Source organism: Trichechus manatus, unplaced genomic scaffold (assembly GCF_000243295.1).
Source record: "Trichechus manatus latirostris isolate Lorelei unplaced genomic scaffold, TriManLat1.0 scaffold00020, whole genome shotgun sequence".
NCBI lineage: Eukaryota > Metazoa > Chordata > Mammalia > Sirenia > Trichechidae > Trichechus > Trichechus manatus.
In genome coordinates, this window is record NW_004443956.1 from 22,010,743 (window position 1) to 22,031,025 (window position 20,283).

The following is a 20,283-nucleotide window of genomic DNA, read 5'->3' on the forward strand; positions in this document are numbered from 1 at the left end:
GAGGTCTCATACAATATTTGTCCTTTTGTGATTGACTTATTTCACTCAGCATAATGCCCTCCAGTTTCATCCATGTTATGAGATGGTTCACAGATTCACTGTTGTCAAACTGCTGATCTTTTGGTTAGTAGCCAAATGCTTAACCACTGCACCACCAGGGCTCCAAAAAAATTTTTTTTTTTTACTTAGGAAAATATTAAAAGCTTTTGTGCATCAAAAGACATCATTAAGAAAATGATGAATCTGCGAAACATCTCACAACATGGATGAATCTGGAAGGCACTATGCTGAGTGAAATTAGTCGCAAAAGGACAAATATTGTATGAGACCACTATTATAAGAACTCAAGAAAAGATTTAAACACAGAAGAAAACATTCTTTGAACGTTATGAGGGTGGGGAGGGAGGGAGAGGGGAATTCACTAACTAGATAACCAAAAAAAAAACCAAACCCATTTTCGTGGAGTTGATTCCAACTCATAGCGACCCTCTAAGACAGTGTAGAACTGCCCCATAGGGTTTCCAAGGAGCAGCTGGTAGATTTGAACTGCCAATCTTTTGATTAGCAGCCAGACTCTTTAACTACTGAGCCACCAGATAGTAGACAAAAATCATCTTAGGTGAAGGGAAGGACAATACAGGGGAAGTCAGCACAACTGGACTAAACCAAAAGCTAAGAAGTTTCCTGAACATAAGTCAACACTTCGAGGGACAGAGTAGCAGGGGCTGAGGTCTAGGGACCATGATTTTAGAGGCTATCTAGGTCAATTAACATAACAAAATTTATTAAGAGAATATTCTGCATCCCAGTTTGGTAAGTGGCATCTGGGGTCTTAAAAGCTTGTGAGTGGCCATCTAAGATGCGTCAGTTGTTCCCAACCCACTTGGAGCAAAGGAGAATGAAGAGCACCAAAGACACAAGGAAAATATTAGCCAAAGAGACAAAATGCAGCATAAGCCAGAGATTCCGTCAGCCTGAGACCAGAAGAACTAGATGGTGCCCAGCTACCACCAATGACCGCCCTGACATGGAACACAACAGAGAGTCCCCGATGGAGCAGGAGAATAGTGCGGAGCAAAGCTCAAATTCACGTAAAAAGACGAGACTTAATGGTCTGACTGAGACCGGAGGAACCCCCAAAGCCGTGGCCCCCGACACTCTGTTAACCCAGAGCTAAAACCATTCCTGTAGCCTACTCTTCAGACAAAGATTAGACTGGACTATAAAACATAAAATAATACTCGTGAAGAGTGTACTTCTTGGTTCAAGCAGATACATGAGACCAAATGGGTGACTCCTGTCCGGAGGCAGGATGAGAAGGCAGGAAGGGACAGGAGCTGGTTGGATAGATGCAGGAAACCTGGGGTGGAAAGGGGGTGTATGTTGTCACGTTGTGGGGATTGCACCTAGTGTCACATAATGATGTGTGTATAAATTTTTGTATGAGAAATTGGCTTGAGCTGTGAACTTTTATCTAAAGCATGATTGAAAAAAAAAAAAATGAAAAGACAAACCACAGATTGGGAGAAAATTTTCAAGTTACATATCTGAGTATAGATTTGTCCAAAATATATAGTTATATATATAAACAATCCAATTTAAAAAAACACAGGCAAAACAAAAGGATGTTTAACTAAAGAAGATATTGAATGGCCAGTAGGCCAATAAGAGCATGAAGAGGTGTTCAACACCATTAGTCCTTAGGGAAATGTAAATTAAATCCAAATGAGATACCACTACACACCCAGTAGAAGGGCTGTAATCAAAAAGATGAACAATACTAAGTGGTAGGGAAGATGTGGAGAAAATGGAACTCTCGTGACTGGTGGGAATGTAAATGGTAGAGCCACTTTGAGAAAGTTTACCAGTTATTTAAAAAGTTAAACACAAACTTGCCAGCAGTTCCACCCCTGGGAGTGTACCAAAGAGAAATGGAAACATGTTCATACAAAAACATGCATGCAGACTTTCATAGAAACATTCTTCATAATAGCCAGCAACTCAAAACAGTCCAAATATCCACCACTCGGGGACTGAATAAAGAAAATGTTGTGCATGCTTACAGTGGAATACTGTTCAGCAATTGAAAGGAATGAATATTGCTACAAAAATATTATGGGAAGTGGAAGAAGCCAGATGCAGAGGACTCCGTATTATGTAATTCTGTTTATGTGAAACATATGTAAAAGCAGATCAGTGTTCTGAAACTTGATTGTAGTGATGTTTATCCAACTATAAATTTGCTAAAATCATTTACACATGTATGTATATGTATGTATATGTCCCCTCTTTCTGTAATTCATTTGTATTGCTCTAAATTTGGACTCTAATCTTTATGTAAAGGCAAGTAATACCTAAGGTCACATTGTCCCCACTATCAAGTCATAAGTTTAAAAAATGAAATCAAGCTAACCTTTTCCTTTGCCAAGAAATTGTCTTGGGTTGTTTGCATTACCCTGTCTGTGCTGAAAGCTTATACCTTTAATGATTTTATCTATTCCAGTAAATAGGTTTAAAATATTATCATATTCATTTTGGTTCCAATTAATGCACTTAAGGTTTTTTTATTGATGTTATTTCTGTAGTATATTAACAATGAGGGGACAATACATGGTGATTATTTTAGTTTTAGGGAGCACTTAACTAGATTAAGAACTATAAGTAGCAGTGTCTTTTGCTGCCAGTGCTCATCTCATAACTACAGGGTGTTCCTTATTCCTGCCTTTGTCTACTTTGGTCCTGCAGTAGTTTCTCCCTTTTGTACTTTGCCCATGATAAAGGTGGCGGGGGGTGGTCTTTAGAATTGGCTTTCAGCTGTGAGCTGCCCTCCATCACTGTGACAAGCATGAAAAATGTGAAGGAGACCCCCTTCTAAGTTAGTTGCTCTAGTGCCTTTAGGAGAATTCTGCTTTTACAGTTACCTTGTTTTTAATAAAATACTGTTCATTTTATCATAGGAGGCTATTCTGCAGACCACCCTGTAATTAAAACCTTTTGGAGAGTTGTGGAGGGTTTCACTGATGAAGAAAAGCGCAAGCTGCTCAAGTTTGTAACAAGTTGTTCTCGACCCCCTCTCTTGGGATTTAAGGTATCCAACTTTCATGCCTTTTGCTTTAAAAAACCAATTACAAGCAAGTTGCAGACATCATGTCCCTTTATCCCCCAAATATCTCAGCACATACTTTCCACATTTCCTAAGAATAAAAACATTCTCTTATATAAACACAATTAAATTAGCAAAAATAGGAAAATTTAATAGTGATAAAATGCTATTATCTAATCCAGTGGTTCTTGAAGTGTAGTCCTGGGACCATCAACTTCAGCATTAGCCGAGAACTTGTTAGAAATGAAAATTTTCAGGCCCCACAGAGACCTGCTGAGTCAGAAACTGTAGGGCTAAGGCTGAACAATTTTAAATTTTAAATGCCCTTCGGGTATTCTGGTGCTTTTTTAAAGTTTGAGAGCCACTCATCTCATCTGTAGTCCATACTTAAATTTTTCCATTTTCCCATAATATCCTTTATAGAATTTGTTTTCCCCAATCTAGACTGCAGTCTAGGATGGCACATGGCATTTGTCGTGTCTCTAGTTTCCCTCAGTCTCTGTCTTTGACATTTTACAAGAGTATAGGCACATGATCTTGAGACTGTCCCCTGAAAATGGGTTGTCTCATGATTAGATTCTGTTTAAGCATTTATGGCAAGAATAGTACATAGATCAGTGGTTTTTCCACTGTAAAGTTGCTGTTTTTTCCATTGTGATTAATAAGTAATTTGGGGAATGATAGTTTGAAACTATGCAGATATACCCTGTTCTTCATAAGACTTTCAGCCAATAATTTTAGCATCCATTGGTGAGTCTTACCTGAATTATTTATTACTCTGTGAGTTACAAAACATTATCCTCCCGTCTGCATTTATTAATTGGTATAGTAAGGAGAGCCTTGCTTTTCTCCTTCTCTCCCTATCTTATTTTATATGGGCTATAATCTGGTTTTGTCATTATCTGTTTTTATGCTCAAATTATCCCAAATCTGGACAGTTGGAGCCGCTTCAAACTGGTCCTATGTCTTTTTGAGATGCCGTCATCCATTTTTGAGCCTTTGTGCTTTTCTAGCAGAAGATACTCCAGATTCGTCTTCTGTTCCTCTGTCCAGCCCTGAAATCTGAGGATTTTCTAAGGCCTCTTGGTGTGTTTGGATGCCAGGTGTGCTTGCTCCTGAATCTTCTGCTTCTAGGCCCTTTTCAGCAGACAAAGTAGGAAACTGTGTGTGTGTGGTTGTTAACTGTTTTAATCACAAATTCTTACTGATGCTTCCATTCTGATGCCACTGAGCCGTTCCTTGCCTTCCCTCGCTCCCCATTTCTGTCTCCTCTCCCAGCTGGGAGAACATAGGCTCCCAAGATCATCAGCACATTCAGTCATTTGCTCAGTCTTTCAATATACACAAAAGGATTTTCAGAATTCCTACCTACTATGAGAAACAAGCCTAGTAAAGTTCAAGATATATGGGCTCTTTTTGTCTTTAACAGTATATAGTCAAAATACTGTTTTCAGAGGTTACATGGATCAGTTCTTTTTGTTTGGTTTTTCTTTAATGTGGTTATTTAATACATTTGAAATACAATTAAACTCACTTGTTTGGGTTTGTATTCTAAGTGCCACTCCTTCCCTGTTTTCCCTTCCACACAGTTCTCACCTACCCTGCATGGACCCATAAATCCGTGGCATCTCAATCCTGTTTTGTAGGAAATTTTATCATCCCGCTGTGAAAGATTTTTATTAGTAATAGCTTATATAACAAAAACAAAATATTCCAATAGGTCTCTTCCTTTTTTTTTAAACCTTACTGATTGTGTTACCTTTGTTTTTACGTGAAGAGAGAAAAAAGACTCAGAAACCTTGAGCTATTAAACATAAACTTTCTCAACTAAAATGTGGGGGGAAGTAGATTTGATGATCCCCAGGGATGCTTTCCCCCAAAATTATATTAGTATTGGCAAATATTTATCAGCCGTCATTCCAAATGTTATCTAATTCCCTGGTAAATAATATCTTGTTAGGAAATGCTACAATTATAACCTAGCTTTGATCTTTAAAGGAAAGTTTTGGCAAAATGTTATTTGGTTAGCTGTGAGAGCAGAGGTCTTAAATTTAATTCCTACATGGACCAGTTAGCATAGTTATGTTTAATAATGGTCTGTATCCCTTACTGTGTCACGTGTATGATGTTGGTTGAAAAGGTGACCAGGTGAGAGAATCTGAATGAATCAACACAAGTGAGTTTTAATGCTGACAAACTCACACAGAGTACATTCCTTGCTAAAGATGTATCAGTAGCATTGTCTTTCAGTACATAAAGCGTTTCTTATCAGTTTATTTTCCTTTCATTACTGATAACAGTGTCACATTTTGGATGTTGGTGGTATCTGAAAAAACTAGACTTGTATCTGTTTGATGTTGGCAATTAATATGGTCAGTTCTCTTATTCATATATAATAAAGAGGAGGAAGAAACAGCATTCCTAGAATTTGCACAATGTGCTACTGTCCTCCTTTGAGGGGTCTTTGAAATGATTATAGTTCATTTAGAGGTTGTGATGGTTTTGATGTCTGTTATAGCATATTTAAAGGAAAATAATTGAAGAGAAAAGATGTTCCAGCCTAATGTCTAATAGTTTTTGTTACCTGCTCTAAGCGTGGGCACCCAGCTTATCCTATAGTATATGCTGTGATGCCAGATTGTAGATTTTAGACAGGTCCACATACCTGTAGACATCTTCCCCGCCTAATTTTTGTACCTCTGTCAAAGATTAGGAGCTCTGGTGGTACAGTGGTTAAGAGCTTGGCTGGTAACCAAAAGGTTGGCAGTTCAAATCCACCAACTGCTCCTTGGAAACCGTATGGAACAGTTCTGCTCTGTCCTGTAGGGTCGCTATGAGTCAGAATCAGCTCGACGGCAACGAGTTTGTTTTTGTCTGTTTTTAGTGAGCAAAACCATGAGCCTTGCCAGAATGGCTGCTTATATTCAGTGCAGGCCACACGCCCAAGGAAATTCCCTTTCAACTGATTGGCTACTCAGCAGATCCCATCATGGAGGTGATCACATTATATCAGATCTCATCATGGAAGTGATCACAACATCATATGACTGCCAAACCACTGAGAATCATGGCCCAGCCAAGATGACACACAACCTTAACCGTCACACCTGGCGATCTGCTCTCATAAAGATTACATCCTAGGAAGCCCTATGGGGCAGTTCTGTTCAACCTGTAGGGTCGCTATGACTCGGAATTTACTCGATGGCACACAACAACATTGAGGGTTAGACTCCCTTTTGCCTGTATGTCCCCAGCAATTACTATTATGTAAAGGGGCAGGCAGGCCTAGATGAGCAATCTTATAGCCATGAGATATTTAGCCCTGCTGACATGGGACAGTAGGTCAGAGGAGTTGTGGAGCAAGGAGAGCCTAAAAACAAATAGGCTGGACTCCAGCTTTGTATCTGTTGACTGGAGTTGTACAAAGCAAAATCGCCACTGACCCAACTAGCCTGAGCTTGGGTTTCCAGATCAGGTCAACCCCTTGCCAGCTTACCTAGTTCCAGAGTATAACATCTGACATCCAAGAGCAAACTCTCCTATTCCCTCTCCAGAATTGAAATCACTTCTGGTGCCAAAAAAAGAAACAAATTAGGAAACAAAGTGTGAGGAAAAATGTCCTGGGGCTGAAGCTGCCCCCTCTTCAACCCCTGTTCCTCTACAAGCAGCTTAGTGACAACTGGACAGAGAATATTAGCATCCTGCCCCTTAATGGTACTCATACAGGAAGGGGTATTAAAGATCACCTGTACCATCTCTGGTCAGATAACAAATCCACATAAAATATGCCCTAATCAAGGTGAATGAATACTTTAAAAATTCCAGCATGGGAGTATGAAGAAATGTGACACATACCAACACAAGAAAATTGAAGAAGAAATCGCTCCAGATTAACAAAAGAAAGAACAAAATAAAACCATTGTAGAATTTGATGATGTTAGAAATAGATGCCATGAGCAATAGAATAAAAACTGTAGATCATATGAGTGATATAGCAGACAGTCTTGAAAAAATATCACAATACAGAAGAAAAGCACCAAGATCAGAGTGTTTAGAGAAAAATAGTAGGTGTATCATAGACAAAGAGCCCAAATGCAGATAATCAGTATTCCTGAAGAAAAGAACAGAATGAGTGGAATAAAAATTATTCAAAGATAGAAGAAAATGTTTTAAAAGAAAGAAAAACCGTAACCCTCAGATTAAAAGGACTACATTGCAGGAAAAATTAATAGAGAGTGAAGAACATCAAGCATCTAGGCAAAAACAATAGTTAAACTACAAAGGAAAAAAGAAATTAAGCTTGCCTTAAATTTGTACTCAACACTGAAAGCCAAAACTCAGTAGAACAGTTCCTCATCTTCAGCACTGTTGACATTTGTAATCATTTAATGCCTTGTTGTGGGAAGCTGCCTTGTGCATTGTTGGACGTTTAGCAGCACCTCTAGCCTCTACCCACTAGATGCTAGTTGTTCTGCACTACCTAGTTGTGACAACCACGAATGTCCCCAAACATTGCCTAATGTCCCTTGATGGACAAAACCTACCCCAACTGAGAATCAGTGCAGTAGATAGAGCAATATCTAGAGAGCATTGATTTCTAAAAGGCTGTGTATGACCCAGTAAGTCTTTTATCAGGCAAATTATCGTTCATTTGCAAAAGCAGCAAAACATCAGTCTCAAATATATAGGAACTCAGGAAATGTAGCATCTATATACCCTCCATGGGGCGCTGGTGGTGCAGCAGTTAAGCACTTGGCTGCTAACTGAAAGGCTGGCAGTTCAAACCCACCCAACGACTCTGTGGGAGGAAGACCTGGCAATCTGCTCCCCTAAAGATTACAGCCTAGAAAACAGTTCTGCTCTGTCACATGGGGTCGTGGAGTCAAAATCAACTCAATGGCACCTACCAACAACAACAAATATACCTCCCAGGAAATCTACTTGAAGATATCCAGCCAACCAAAGAGTAAATCAAAATGAAGAATTTAGCAATGAGAAAGTTATAGTTTTTAAAGAATTGTTGGTAAGCATTGTATCTATTAATGTATTATCATATTTAAGCAACTAGAAATTATAGCCACAGAAGAGAAATTTTTTTTCTTTTTTTTTTTTAAACTTTCAAAACAAACAAAAAGACATCTAGGAGAAAATCTTTGTGCTCTTTTTGGGCATAGAGTTCTGAGATTCAACACCAAAGGAATGATCCATAAAGTAAAAGTTGATAACTTCCACTTCATTAAAATTTAAAACTTTTCTGCATCAAAAGACACCATTAAGAGAATAAACAGACAAGCTACAGACTGGGAGAAAATATTTTCAGTTCATATATCTGATAATGGACTTGCGTCCACAATATATAAGGACTCTTAACTCATTCATAAGAAGACAAACAATCCAATTTAAAAATGGACAAAAGATTTACATAGACATTTTACCAAAGAAGATATACAGATGGCAAATAAGCACATGAAAAGATCCTCAACATCATTAGTCATTAGAGAAATGGCAAGTTAAAACCACCATCAGATACCATACCCAGTAGAACGGCTATAGTCTCAATAGAACAATGAGGATTTGGAGAAACTGGGACCACTTTAATGACTGCTGGAAAAGTTTGACAGTTAAACTTATAATTATAACCCAGCAATTCCACTCCTAGTGATGTTCTCAAGGCAGATGAGAACGAGAACATGTTCATACCATGTTCACACAAAGGTTCATAGCAGCATTATTCATACTAGCAAAACACTGGAAATCCAGATATTCATCAGCTGGTGGATGGATAAACAAAATGTGGTACATCCATGCAATGGAGTACTATACAGTAATTTAATAGGATGAATTACTGATACATGCAGCATAGATGAACTCAAACGTTATGCTAAGTGAAAGAAGCCATACATGAAAAGTCAAATATTGTGTGATACCAGGTATCTTAGGCTGGGTTCTCTAGAGAAGCAAAACCAATGAAGCATATATAAAGAGAGAGATTTATATCAAGGAAGTGGCTCACACGGTTGTAGAGGCTGCAGAGTCCCAAGTCCTTGGGTCAGGCATCAGGCTGGAGGCTTCTCGTGACTCACTTAGCTGCAGGGGCTGATGAACCTAAGAACGGCAGGTCGGACGACAGGCTGCTAGCTCACAGACTGCAGAGGCTGACAAATCCAAGATTGGCAGGTAAGACGGCAGGCTGCTGGCTCATGTCCCAAGAACGGGAGATCAGATGCAGGATCCAGAGTCAGCAAAAGCCAGCCAGCTTTACCAGGAAGTCCATATATATTGGATGCGGGCCATACCCGCAAGGAAGCTCCCTTTCGACTGGTTGGCTGCTCATAGCAGATCTCATCATGGAGGTGATTACATCATTACATACCTGCCAGACTACATAGCTGCGAAACCACTGAGAATCATGGCCCAGCCAAGTCGACACATAATCTTAACCATCACACCGCATACATGAAATGTCTTTAAAAGGCAAATTTACAGAGATAGAGCCTAGAGCTGGAGGTGGAGTAAATTTTGGGGAAATAGAAATGTAAAACTGAACTGTGGTGATCATTGCACAACTCTATAAATTTACCAAAATCATTGAATTGTACATTTAAATAGAGAAATTTTATAGTATATTAGTTATACCTCAGTTAAGCTGTTTTTAAAAATTGACATCAGTAGATTAATACACAAATCCCAGTAAGTACCAGATGGGATAGAGGTGTGATATAAGTAATTTTATTTTTCATAGGAGATAAACCATTGGCAGTTATATTTTGGAAGTAATAAATAATAAAGATATATGTTTAAACCTATTAGTGAATAGTATTATTGATTATTAGAACTAATTAGTAGAAATAATGGTGGTGCAGTGGTTAAAGTGCTTGGCTGCTAACCAGAAGTTCCGCAGTTTGAACCCACCAGCCACTCTGCAGGAAAAGGATGTCCAGTCTGCTTCCATAAGGAATTACAGCCTTGGAAACCCTATGGGGCAGTTCTACTCTGTCCTGTAGGGTTGCTGTGAGTGGAAACCGACTCAATGGCATGGGTTCGTTTTTTTTGTATAGAACTGAAATAACTTCTCTGTCTTCAAAATTATTGAAGGGAGAAAACAGCCACACAAAATAAGACAGGCCAACTAAGATACAGAAAACAAAGGTAACATTAAGAATCATAAAATAGAAACTATAAAAATGAAAGGCTGTACAACAATGGATGTATGTGGGATAAATTCATCTATTAAAAAGAAAAGACTTTCAGGCTGGGTTATAGTTTTAAGCACTGGCCCCCATAACCACATACAAAAATTGGCTTCTGTGAGTCTTATGAAAATCAGGCAACAATCTGGAAAGAAATGCCTTTGCTTTTAGGTTCCTCTTGGGCTTCTAGCGAAATCTTGCTGTGTTGGAGACTGAAGAGCAGGAGAAACACAAGTGAAGTGTGGGAACAGCACTAATAGATGGAGCCAATAAAATGTTATTTAACCAAACTTTTTATCATCTAGTGACTCCTTAAAAAGTCGTAAATTAAGGAAATTCTTATATATTAATATTTTAATCCAGTTAGGTAACTAGATTAATAGTATATATTATGAGAGACATAGCATCTTCTAGTATCTTCCAGTTTCAAAAGAAAATACCAAACCTAGAAAAAGAAAATTAAAAATGGAGAACTGAGTGGTAGGGGGAGAGTGCTGACACATTGCAAGGAGTGCAGCCTATGTCATGGAACAATTTGCATATAAACTGTTTAATGGGAAACTAATTTGCTCTGTGAACCTTCACCTAAAGCACAGTTTTAAAAAATGAAAAAGAAAATTAAGCTTCTAGTGTCAAGAAAGGAACTTTGGAGAACCTGCCCCATTAAAACAGACTGAAAGACTCAGAGTTTTTGCCAGCTACTGGTTAGTTGGAGCCCTGGTGGTGCAGTGGTTAAGAGCTTAGGCTGCTAATCAGAAGGTCAGTGGTTCAAGTCCACCAGCCGCTCCTTGGAAAACCTATTGGGCAGTTCTGCTCTGTCCTGTAGGGTCGCTATCAGTCAGAATCAACTCGACAGCAACAGATTTGGGTTTTTTTTTTTTTACTGGTTAGTTAATCCCAATGATGTTGACAATGACAAAAATTAAAAAGTTTTGCTGGAAGCAATAGGTACTAGACATTCTGATAGCTAGTAAAAGAGTCCATGGTAAAATGGCAGTGTAGAAGTACTAAAAATCATCTTTACCTTTGTAGTACCTTAAGGTTCATGCCTTGATAGCTTCACTGTATGAGTGTTACATGTTTGGAGGAAAAATGTAGGAATTCACATTCACTTTTAAAATCCCTAATAGAATTATAGTAAAAATTCTCTTATCCTCTGATAATGATAACTTAGTTATTGTTGTACAGTGAATAATACTTTTTTGGAAACCGTGAGACATTCTTTCTGGTTTGGACTTTTTTCAGTATTCAGCATATATTAAGTGTGAAATTTGATTCAGTTTTCCATAATAATTATTCTTGCAGTTGTCATAAGTTAGACACCAAATTTGGAAAAATCACCTTAATACTCAGCCTTTCCTGTTAGTGCAGTGTGCCTGATAAAAGGGCTGCCAGAATTCATTCCGTTTTAAGAGGGGAGAATAGAATGCCTTTCAGTTGAAATGCTATAAATAGCACAGGCAAGGATGCATAATTTAAAAGTTATGAAACTCCTTAGTGCCAGATTATTGGAGATGAATAACATTTGCTAAAGCTAATTAAAGTTTAATATGTTTAATAAATGTGATTGTTACAGGCAAAAAAATCATTAAAGTGCTGTAGAAACTGTTAAGTTGCCATCAGGTCACATAATAAATCGGCGATTTTCCTCACTCTGAATTAATGCAAATTCCTGCTGTGCTGTATTTAATTATGCATGAAATAGTGCCCTTGACTCAGATTTCAAAGAAGAACTTCATTTTTTTAGTTTCAAGACTCAAAGTAGAAAATTCAGTTAGCATTATGAAAGTAACACTAAAATGTGGCATTTAACTGCAAAATACATTTCAGGATTTCTATTTACCCAATCACTTTCCCAGCACTCACTGCCCTCTGCCTTCAGAGGGTCTTTTCTGTTTCAAACATTTGATGCTTTTAGTTTATTTAAGCATATGAGAAAATTATTACCCTCATGTACTCAAAATGCTTAATAATAAATGTAAAAAGTGTTCTTTCTGGTTCTCTTTTGCTTTCTGTTGTAACATTTTTACTAGAGATTTAAAGTAGCATGTAAACTGTAATTAGGAAAAAAAAGATGGCCTTTTTTCAGCCCATATTACAGGCCACATATATTTTTTTAAATGTTTATATTGGACTTAACAGTAGGGAAATTTAGCAGATTGATAATAAGAGGCATCGGTCTCTTTAGAGCGTTTTGAGGACTGGGCTCTTCCTCACTTTTGTCCACATGATAAAATATAGTTTTAATTCCTCGTGTAGATGAAACAGATGGAGCAGAAATGCAGTTTAGGTCAGCTGGGGCCTGTCGTGTTTTGTGAGACGGCTCGGGCGCGCCACCTGTCGCTCTCGGTCTTGTTCTCCTCTCCCTTTTCCACTACCATGGTTGGAGTGTAATTTATAAATTACTATTTATACTGTTTGTACTGATTGTCTCATGATTTTTTTTTTTAAATTGTTTGGATCCTGGTACAAACAAGCCACAGTCCATACATTGCATTTGATGGATGCGTGTCTTTAATCTTTAATCTCTGATCTCTTCTTATCTGTAGGATCTATCTCTTTTATTTTCCCTTGTTTTATTTGATGAAAAAACTGAGTTGCTTCTTTGTATATCCTGTATACTTCCAGTTCTCAAGGTTTATTCACATGATGTTGTTGTTAGGTGCCGTTGAGTCACTTCCAGCTCATAGCGACCCTGTAAGACAGAATAGAACTGTCCCATAGGGTTTCCAAGGAGCAGCTAGTGGATTTGAATGGCTGACCTTTTTTGGTTAGCAGCTGAGCTCTTAACCACTGTACCACCAGGGTTTGAATTTTCCTGTTTGAGCAATAATATTTCACAGAGAATGTTGTGTGCTTTGTATTTCCTCCCATCAGCTGCTGGAGACACAGAACTTCTGAGTTGTCTCTTTGAGATGCTAAGGTCCATCTGTGGGTTCAGATGTTGCCATCCTGATACATCTATTATAAAAGTCTTCATCACCCTTTCACCTAATGATTTTAGCAGCCATTTATGATTACTGCCTAGATCCATTATATCATTTCCTTATTTATTAGCTGGTATTTTCTACAAAGAAAAACTCCCTCATCAGCTGTTTGGTTACCATTATGAACTCATGGGTTTTAACATCTCATGCACTTCAGTCCATTGCAGTTATTCTTTCCGATATTCAAATAGCCCCATCTTTGGACAAGGGCATTCCTTCAAGTTGGCTCCTGAGTCTTTTTGACACGATCTAAGGAATTTTGATAGCTTTCTTGGTTTCTGGTATAACAAGATATTAACACTTATGCTTTGTCTTATACACTTCCTGGCCCACATCTGGATTCAGATTTTTTCCAAGGAGCCTTGTTTCCTTTTGGGAAATGTGCCCTTAGAGATCACAGTCTGGGCACTGGTTCTGCTCATTGCTGCTGGGTTGGCTATTGTTTCCAGGCCTTTTCAGTGGACAGACTGGGACATAAGTATGGTTTTTTCTCTAAGAGAAAAATACATCACAAGTTCAAACTAATATTTCCAGTTCAAATTTAGGCTGATAAGGTTTTTATTTCTTTGATTTTTTACCAATGATAATCTTAATTCTTTTTAGCTCATTAAGCACGCTTAATCCTATAATACTCTCTATTATAATAGTTATAGTTATATACTGCATAGCTGTATAATAGTTATGTATAATACCATAGTGGTTTTAGAACAATATTTACTATGGTAACATTTTTGGAAACAGTTTAAGATTTCTTTGCAGTTGTAAAACACTTAAAATAGTTCCTTTCTGGTGATTAAACTACCAACTCATGAATAGGTTCATTTGTTTCGTTTTGCTCTTAATTTACAGAGATTGCTTTTTTCTCCCATTTTTATTGTATTGGTTGTGTAGTTTTTTCATATATACATACACATGGTTCAAAGTCAGATCTACAAAACCAGACTCATTTGGAGACTAGCTTACTGCGCTGTCCTCTCCACCCTGTTCCTTCCCCCCTTCGTAGGTAGTTTTTTGTCTTTCCTGTTTTTTAATATAAGCAAATATGTATAAATATTCTACCTTTTTACGTTTAAAACTAATTTTTTAAAGACAAAAAAATAAAATCTTTAGTGTCTGTCATCACTGAAAAGATTGTTGCCCATGAATGAAGGTTGTATCTATGCACTGTTGATGTTTGAAGTAGGTTGTTAGTTGCCATCAAGTCAGCTCTAACTCATGGTGACCCCGTGTACAACAGAACAAAACGTTGTCAGGCCCTGTGCCATCTTCATAATCATTGGTATGTTTGAGTCCATTGTTGTGGCCACGGAGCATTTTGAGTGCCTTCCAACCTAGGGGGCTCATCTTCCAGCACTATATCAGACAAGGTTTCGTTGTGAACCATAGGATTTTCATTGACTAATTTTTGGAAATAGATCTCCAGGCTTTTCTTCCTAGTCTGTCTTAGTCTGGAAGCTGCACTGAAACCTGTACCCATGGGTGACCCTTCTTGTATTTCAAAAACCAGTGGCATACATGCAAGCCACCACAGTATGACAAACTGACATGAAGTATAGTGCACACTATTTGGTATAATTTACAGCGAAATTTTAGTGCCCACCCCCAAACAAAAAAAGCCAGTACTCTTTTGGGAATCTGTCACAGCAACAATATCTTATTACTGATTGAAGCAAGCCAGTTTTGCATGGTTGTTTGTTTTTGTTTTTTATTTAAGGTTATAGTTTTCAAAAACAGTGTCCTGTTTCTGTATTGTTTTTCAGGAATTGTATCCTGCATTTTGCATTCACAATGGAGGCTCTGACCTAGAGCGGCTCCCCACTGCCAGTACCTGCATGAACCTGCTAAAGCTCCCTGAATTTTATGACGAGACACTTTTACGAAGTAAACTTCTGTATGCTATTGAATGTGCTGCTGGGTTTGAATTGAGCTGAGCTGAAACCTGTGTTGGACCTGACACTCTACAGAGAATTACCAGTGCCTCCTACGTAAGCAGCACTTCCACCAGACCAGCAGGGCTCTCGGCTGGGTTTCTGCCACTCTCCCTTCTTACAGATGCCCTCTTAAGTTCCCCTCTTCCTTCTTTCCATCATTTCTTCCTCCCTTAATTTTTTAAATGGTTTTTATTAAGCCATGGTCATTTATTTAGATGGACATTGCTTTTCAAATAACTTAACATAAAAAATATTATGTGCCACGTGGCTGATTTAGTGATTTTGCCAAGAAGAGCACAGTTTTAAGACTAGTGACAACTCAGTGAAATTAACCAAAGATGAAGCTTTGGCTTTGTGATGATCAAATTATAAACACCTTCCTGAGCTGACAGTATACCTGCAAAATGCAGCACATTGCTTACTGTGTTAGACTGGGCTACACAAGCTACAGAGAAAATACTCGTTGAGATACAGGGTCGGAGGGGTTGAGAATGCTTGCTTTCAGGGGGCCTCAGTGCTTCTTATGTGGTTAGATTGTTTACAAGCCTACTTGTTAAAACTAAAGGCATTTTTTTTTTCCTGCTGCCTTTGCCCAAAGTGGTTAGGTTTGGAAAATAGGTAACAATGATAATATATTATTTGTGTGTGTTAAGCCATTTCCCAAACATGGGACTAGCATGCTTATTTTAAGTATAACATTGACCTGCATCATGATGAGTTAGATATTACTTCCTGTGGATGTGAGACATACACTTCATTCACTGTTAGAGTTCTGTCTCCACTTCGTGCCTGTAGAGCTTTGGGGGGTGGGGGGGCTCTATCCAGTTCCTATGGCAGATGTGTTACCTTCAGTAAATAATGATTTGGGGAGATATACACTGTAACACCTATTAAAAGTCATTTAAACCAAAGTAGCAGGCTTTATCCTTTATATCTGAAGCCTGCTGTGGCCAGCTTCTTTCCATGTCTTTGCTCACCTTCCTTATCACTTTGGTCTGTGCAGACCTGTCTTACCAGGTGTAATCTGGGTAAGTCACCATGCTTTTGCACCCTTCTCCTTCCCTGAGCAGTGCTGCTCTGACAAGGCGATGGGGGAGTTACTGAACGTATTTCTAGGGAAGAAAGAACATTTGCTAGTTCTCTAGTAATAAGGCACTTTATCAGGACCTGATTTGTGTTGCTTTGTGATTTCCGTCATTCCAAATGGAGCACATTTCAGAACACCAGCTATGAAAGCGGAGCGATTTTGCTCGTGTTGGGGGAAGGAATCTAAATTCTTACTCATCTCTTCTGTGTCAGCTCTTCTCCTGTCACTGGAGGCTCTGTTGGATGTCATATTTAATTGACCATAATTAGCAATATACTGTACTTCTAAATGCAGGAAAAGTGAATGACACTTTTAAGACAGTGACCATTATCAAAACAAAGTGTGTAATTTCTTAATTTGAATAATAAATTAAGTGTTTAAATGCTATTTGTAGTCTTGATATACAGAAATAAAATAATTAGGGTTTTGTCTTTGGTTTTTATTTTTACCTTAGGTTGTTTGATGTTGAATGTTCTATATCTTCTTTACTTATTAGTTAATTTGTATATTTTATTATCAGTATTTTGAATGTGGAATATTTGGGACTGAAGAAAAATTGACAATTACACTTTAGTTTTTTCTCAGCTGTTTTGAGCTTATTTATTTGTATATTCCAATGGCTAAATATTTGCATTAAATATTTTTTCCCTTCAAGATTGTGTTGTAGTCATACCCCCAAATCATCGTGATTGGTTATATTCTTCCCTAGTGAAACCACAGCTTTTAAGTACTAGCTAGTTTTATCACAGGTGTTTAAAATGCCATCAGTCAATACAAAATAATAATATTCAAAATCATATATATGATAGATTACTGCATATCATCTGAAATAGCCTTTGAAAGGAGAGAGAGAGAGACATGCTCTAAGCAGGTTAATCTATAAAATGAATTACCAGCATGCACAGCTGTGCAAAGGTTTCCCCGGTGGTGGTTGCCCGAGGAGCCAGGGCTCCACCAGTGATAAGTGTCATCTTCCCAGGTCTCTTGTCAGATTTAACATTAAGTTTTTGAGAAACTATTCCTGAAGGAAGATTCTCCTTTTTATCAATATTTTGTTTGTTCCACATTCTCTTCTGCTTATTGCTAGTAATTTTGTGCCAAACCTAAATTTATCTTTGTTTTTGTGTCCTTCATAAGCTCAGTAAGGCAGCATTATCGAACTACAGTGTTCAAACAACCTTAGTGCTGCTAAGATATTGGAGACTAGTTTATTCAAAAGTGCAGTGTGTTAAAAACAAGTGACACGATCCCTGGCACACAGTTTATTCAGTCAGACATATTTACCCGATATTTACACTTATTAAAATAGAGGAGGAGGTACAGAATAATGTGTCAAACATATATAAATGCCCATTAGATTTGGAGTACAGGAAGGATTAAGGTAGGGTTAATTATGCAAGAAAACTTCTTGAAGAAGTGAGTTACGAACGTCAAATTTTTTTTTAGTTTTTTTTTTTAATGTGCTTTAAGTGAAGGTTTGCAGAGCAAATTAGTTTCCCATTCAGTAGTTTATACACAGATTGTTCCATGACATTGGTTGCAATCCCCATGATGTGTCAGCAGTCTCCCCGTTACCACCCTGAGTTCCCCATTTCCATTCTCATCTGGTTTTCCTGCCCCTTCCTGCCTTCTCATCTTAGCGTTTAGGCCTATGTTACCCTTTTGGTCGCATATAGATGGTTGTTCTAAGGAGCACTTTCCTCACGTGTATTATTGTTTATTTATAGGCCTGTCTTTTTTTTTTTCTAATTGTACTTTAGATGAAGGTTTACAGAACAAATAGTTTTTTATTGAACAGTTAGTACACATATTCTTTTATGACAATGGTTAATAACCCCACAGCATGCCAGCATTGTCCCTTCTTGACTTTGAGTTCCCTATTACCAGCTTTTCTGTCCCCTCCTGCCTTCTAGTCCTTGTCCCTGGGCTATTGTGCCTCTTTAGTCTCGTTTTGTTTTATGGACCTGTCTAACCTTTGGCCGAAGGGTGAACCTCAGAAGTAACTTCATTACTGAGCTAAAAGGATGTCTGGGGGGCATACTCTCGGGGTTTCTCCAGTCTCTGTCAGACCAGTCAGTCAGGTCTTTTTTGGTGAGTTAGAATTTTGTTCTACATGTTTCTCCAGCTCTGTCCGGGACCCTCTGTTGTGATCGCGGTCAGAGCAGTCAGTGGTGGTAGCCGGGCACCATCTAGTTGTACTGGACACAGTCTGGTGGAGGCCATGGTAGTTGTAGTCCATTTGTGCTTTGGACTGATCTTTCCCTTATATCTTGTTTTCTTCATTATCCCTTGCTCCCGAAGGGGTGAGACCAGTGGGGTATCTTAGATGGCTGCTCACAGTAGACCTATTGTTTGGCTGAAAGGTAATCTCCGGGAATGACTTCAGTTCCAAGTTAGAAGGGTGTCTTAGGGCTATAGTCTCAAGGGCTCCTCCAGCCTCAGACCAGTAAATCTAATCTTTTTTATGAATTTGAATTTTGTTCTACAGTTTTTTCCCCACTCTAACCAGGACCTTCTATTGTGATCCTGGTCAGAATGGTTGGTAGTGGTAGCTGGGCATCATCTGGCTCTTCTGGTCCCAGGCTAGTGGAAGCTACGGTTCCTGTGGTCCATTAGGCCTTTGGACTAATTGTCTCCTTGAGTCTTTGGTTTTCTTCACTCTCCTTTGCTCTGGACAGAAAGAGACCAATAATTGTATCTTAGATGGCCGCTCACAAGCTTTTAAGACCCCAAACACTACTCACTAAAGTAGAATGTAGAATGTTGTGTTTATGAACTATGTTATGCCAGTTGACCTAGATGTCCCTCGGGATTGAAATAATTTTTTAATATTTAAGCTGCCTCATACATTAAACAACTGAAAGCATATACTTCATTGCCATCGAGTTGATTCCAACTCATAGTGACCCTGTAGGACAGAGTAGAACTGCCCCATAGAGTTTCCAAGGAGGGCCTGGTGGATTCAAGCTGCTGACCTTTTGGTTAGCAGCCATAGATATTAACCACTATACCACCAGGGTTTCCAAAGGCATGTAATAATGCAAATAAAATACAAATTCAGAGCCTAGAATAGGATCCTAATATCAGCTGACCAAAGCTAATGTTTGTCTGATTTCTTACAGCCAAGACAAAAAGCAAACAAAAATTTAAAATAGTCGTTTCTTTCAAGTTACAGATCAAAAAGCAATACAAGTAGCCAATGATCCATGTCTGAAATAATACAGCCACCAAACAACAGATTCCCTGTGGGATTTATTTTAGTGGGAAATTATCTGTACTCCCAGAACAATGGGTAAGTAGTTAAGCTGTTCCTTTACTTTGGCATGCCTGGTCTAGATTTAGAAGACTCTGCTAGTGCTTCAGTGATGGATGAAGTTGATGACCTCAAGAGACTTGGTGACCAGCTAGGCCCAGGTGGGAAAAATAGAGCTGAGGTGATGGGGTGAGGCTGGAGATAGGATCCCACTGGGAATCTCTAGGAAGTCACTTACCACCCAAAGTCCTCTCCTCCCAGAAAAGATCCAAGGGCACGTTCTTAAGCCTAAATACTTTATGCTTCAGAGATTATGTATCTGTGAAATGGGGATAATCTACATACTTTCCTGTTTCACAGGAATGTTCTGATGGTAAGATGAAAATTAGAAATGCTTTTGACGTGAATGTATTATAAAGGCAATAGAAGCTTTTTTAACTTGTTGCCTGAAGTGGTTTGATATCACAGACTTATTGTTGTTAGGTGCTGTCAAGTAGGTTCTGACTCATAGCAACCCTGTGTACAACAGAATGAAACACAGCCCGGTCCTGCATCATCCTCAAAATTGTTGTTATACTTGAGCCCATTGTTAAAACCGCTGTGTCAGTCCATCTCATTGAGGGTCTTTCTCTTTTTTGCTGACCCTCTACTCTACCAAGCATGATGACCTTCTTCAGGAACTGATCCCTGCTAATAACCTGTCCAAAGAATGTGAGACTTAGTCTCTCCATC

The 20,283-nt window shown here is 38.5% G+C and overlaps 1 protein-coding gene across 3 annotated transcripts in view; it reads left to right on the top strand.

Annotated features, from left to right (window-relative positions):
* UBE3C (ubiquitin protein ligase E3C) overlaps positions 1 to 19,810 on the top strand; it is a 239,318-nt gene extending 219,508 nt beyond the window's left edge. For 2 of the 3 annotated variants that reach the window (XM_023727980.1, XM_004372762.2), the window contains exons 22-23: positions 2,958 to 3,088; positions 15,041 to 17,140. In XM_023727980.1, the coding sequence (XP_023583748.1) occupies positions 2,958 to 3,088; positions 15,041 to 15,211 (302 nt within the window). In that variant the 3' untranslated portion in view covers positions 15,212 to 17,140. Of the gene's footprint in view, positions 1 to 2,957; positions 3,089 to 15,040; positions 17,141 to 19,467 lie in introns of those variants that run through there. The other variant, XR_002823455.1, reaches the window with a different exon arrangement.
* The last annotated feature ends 473 nt before the right edge of the window (positions 19,811 to 20,283 follow it).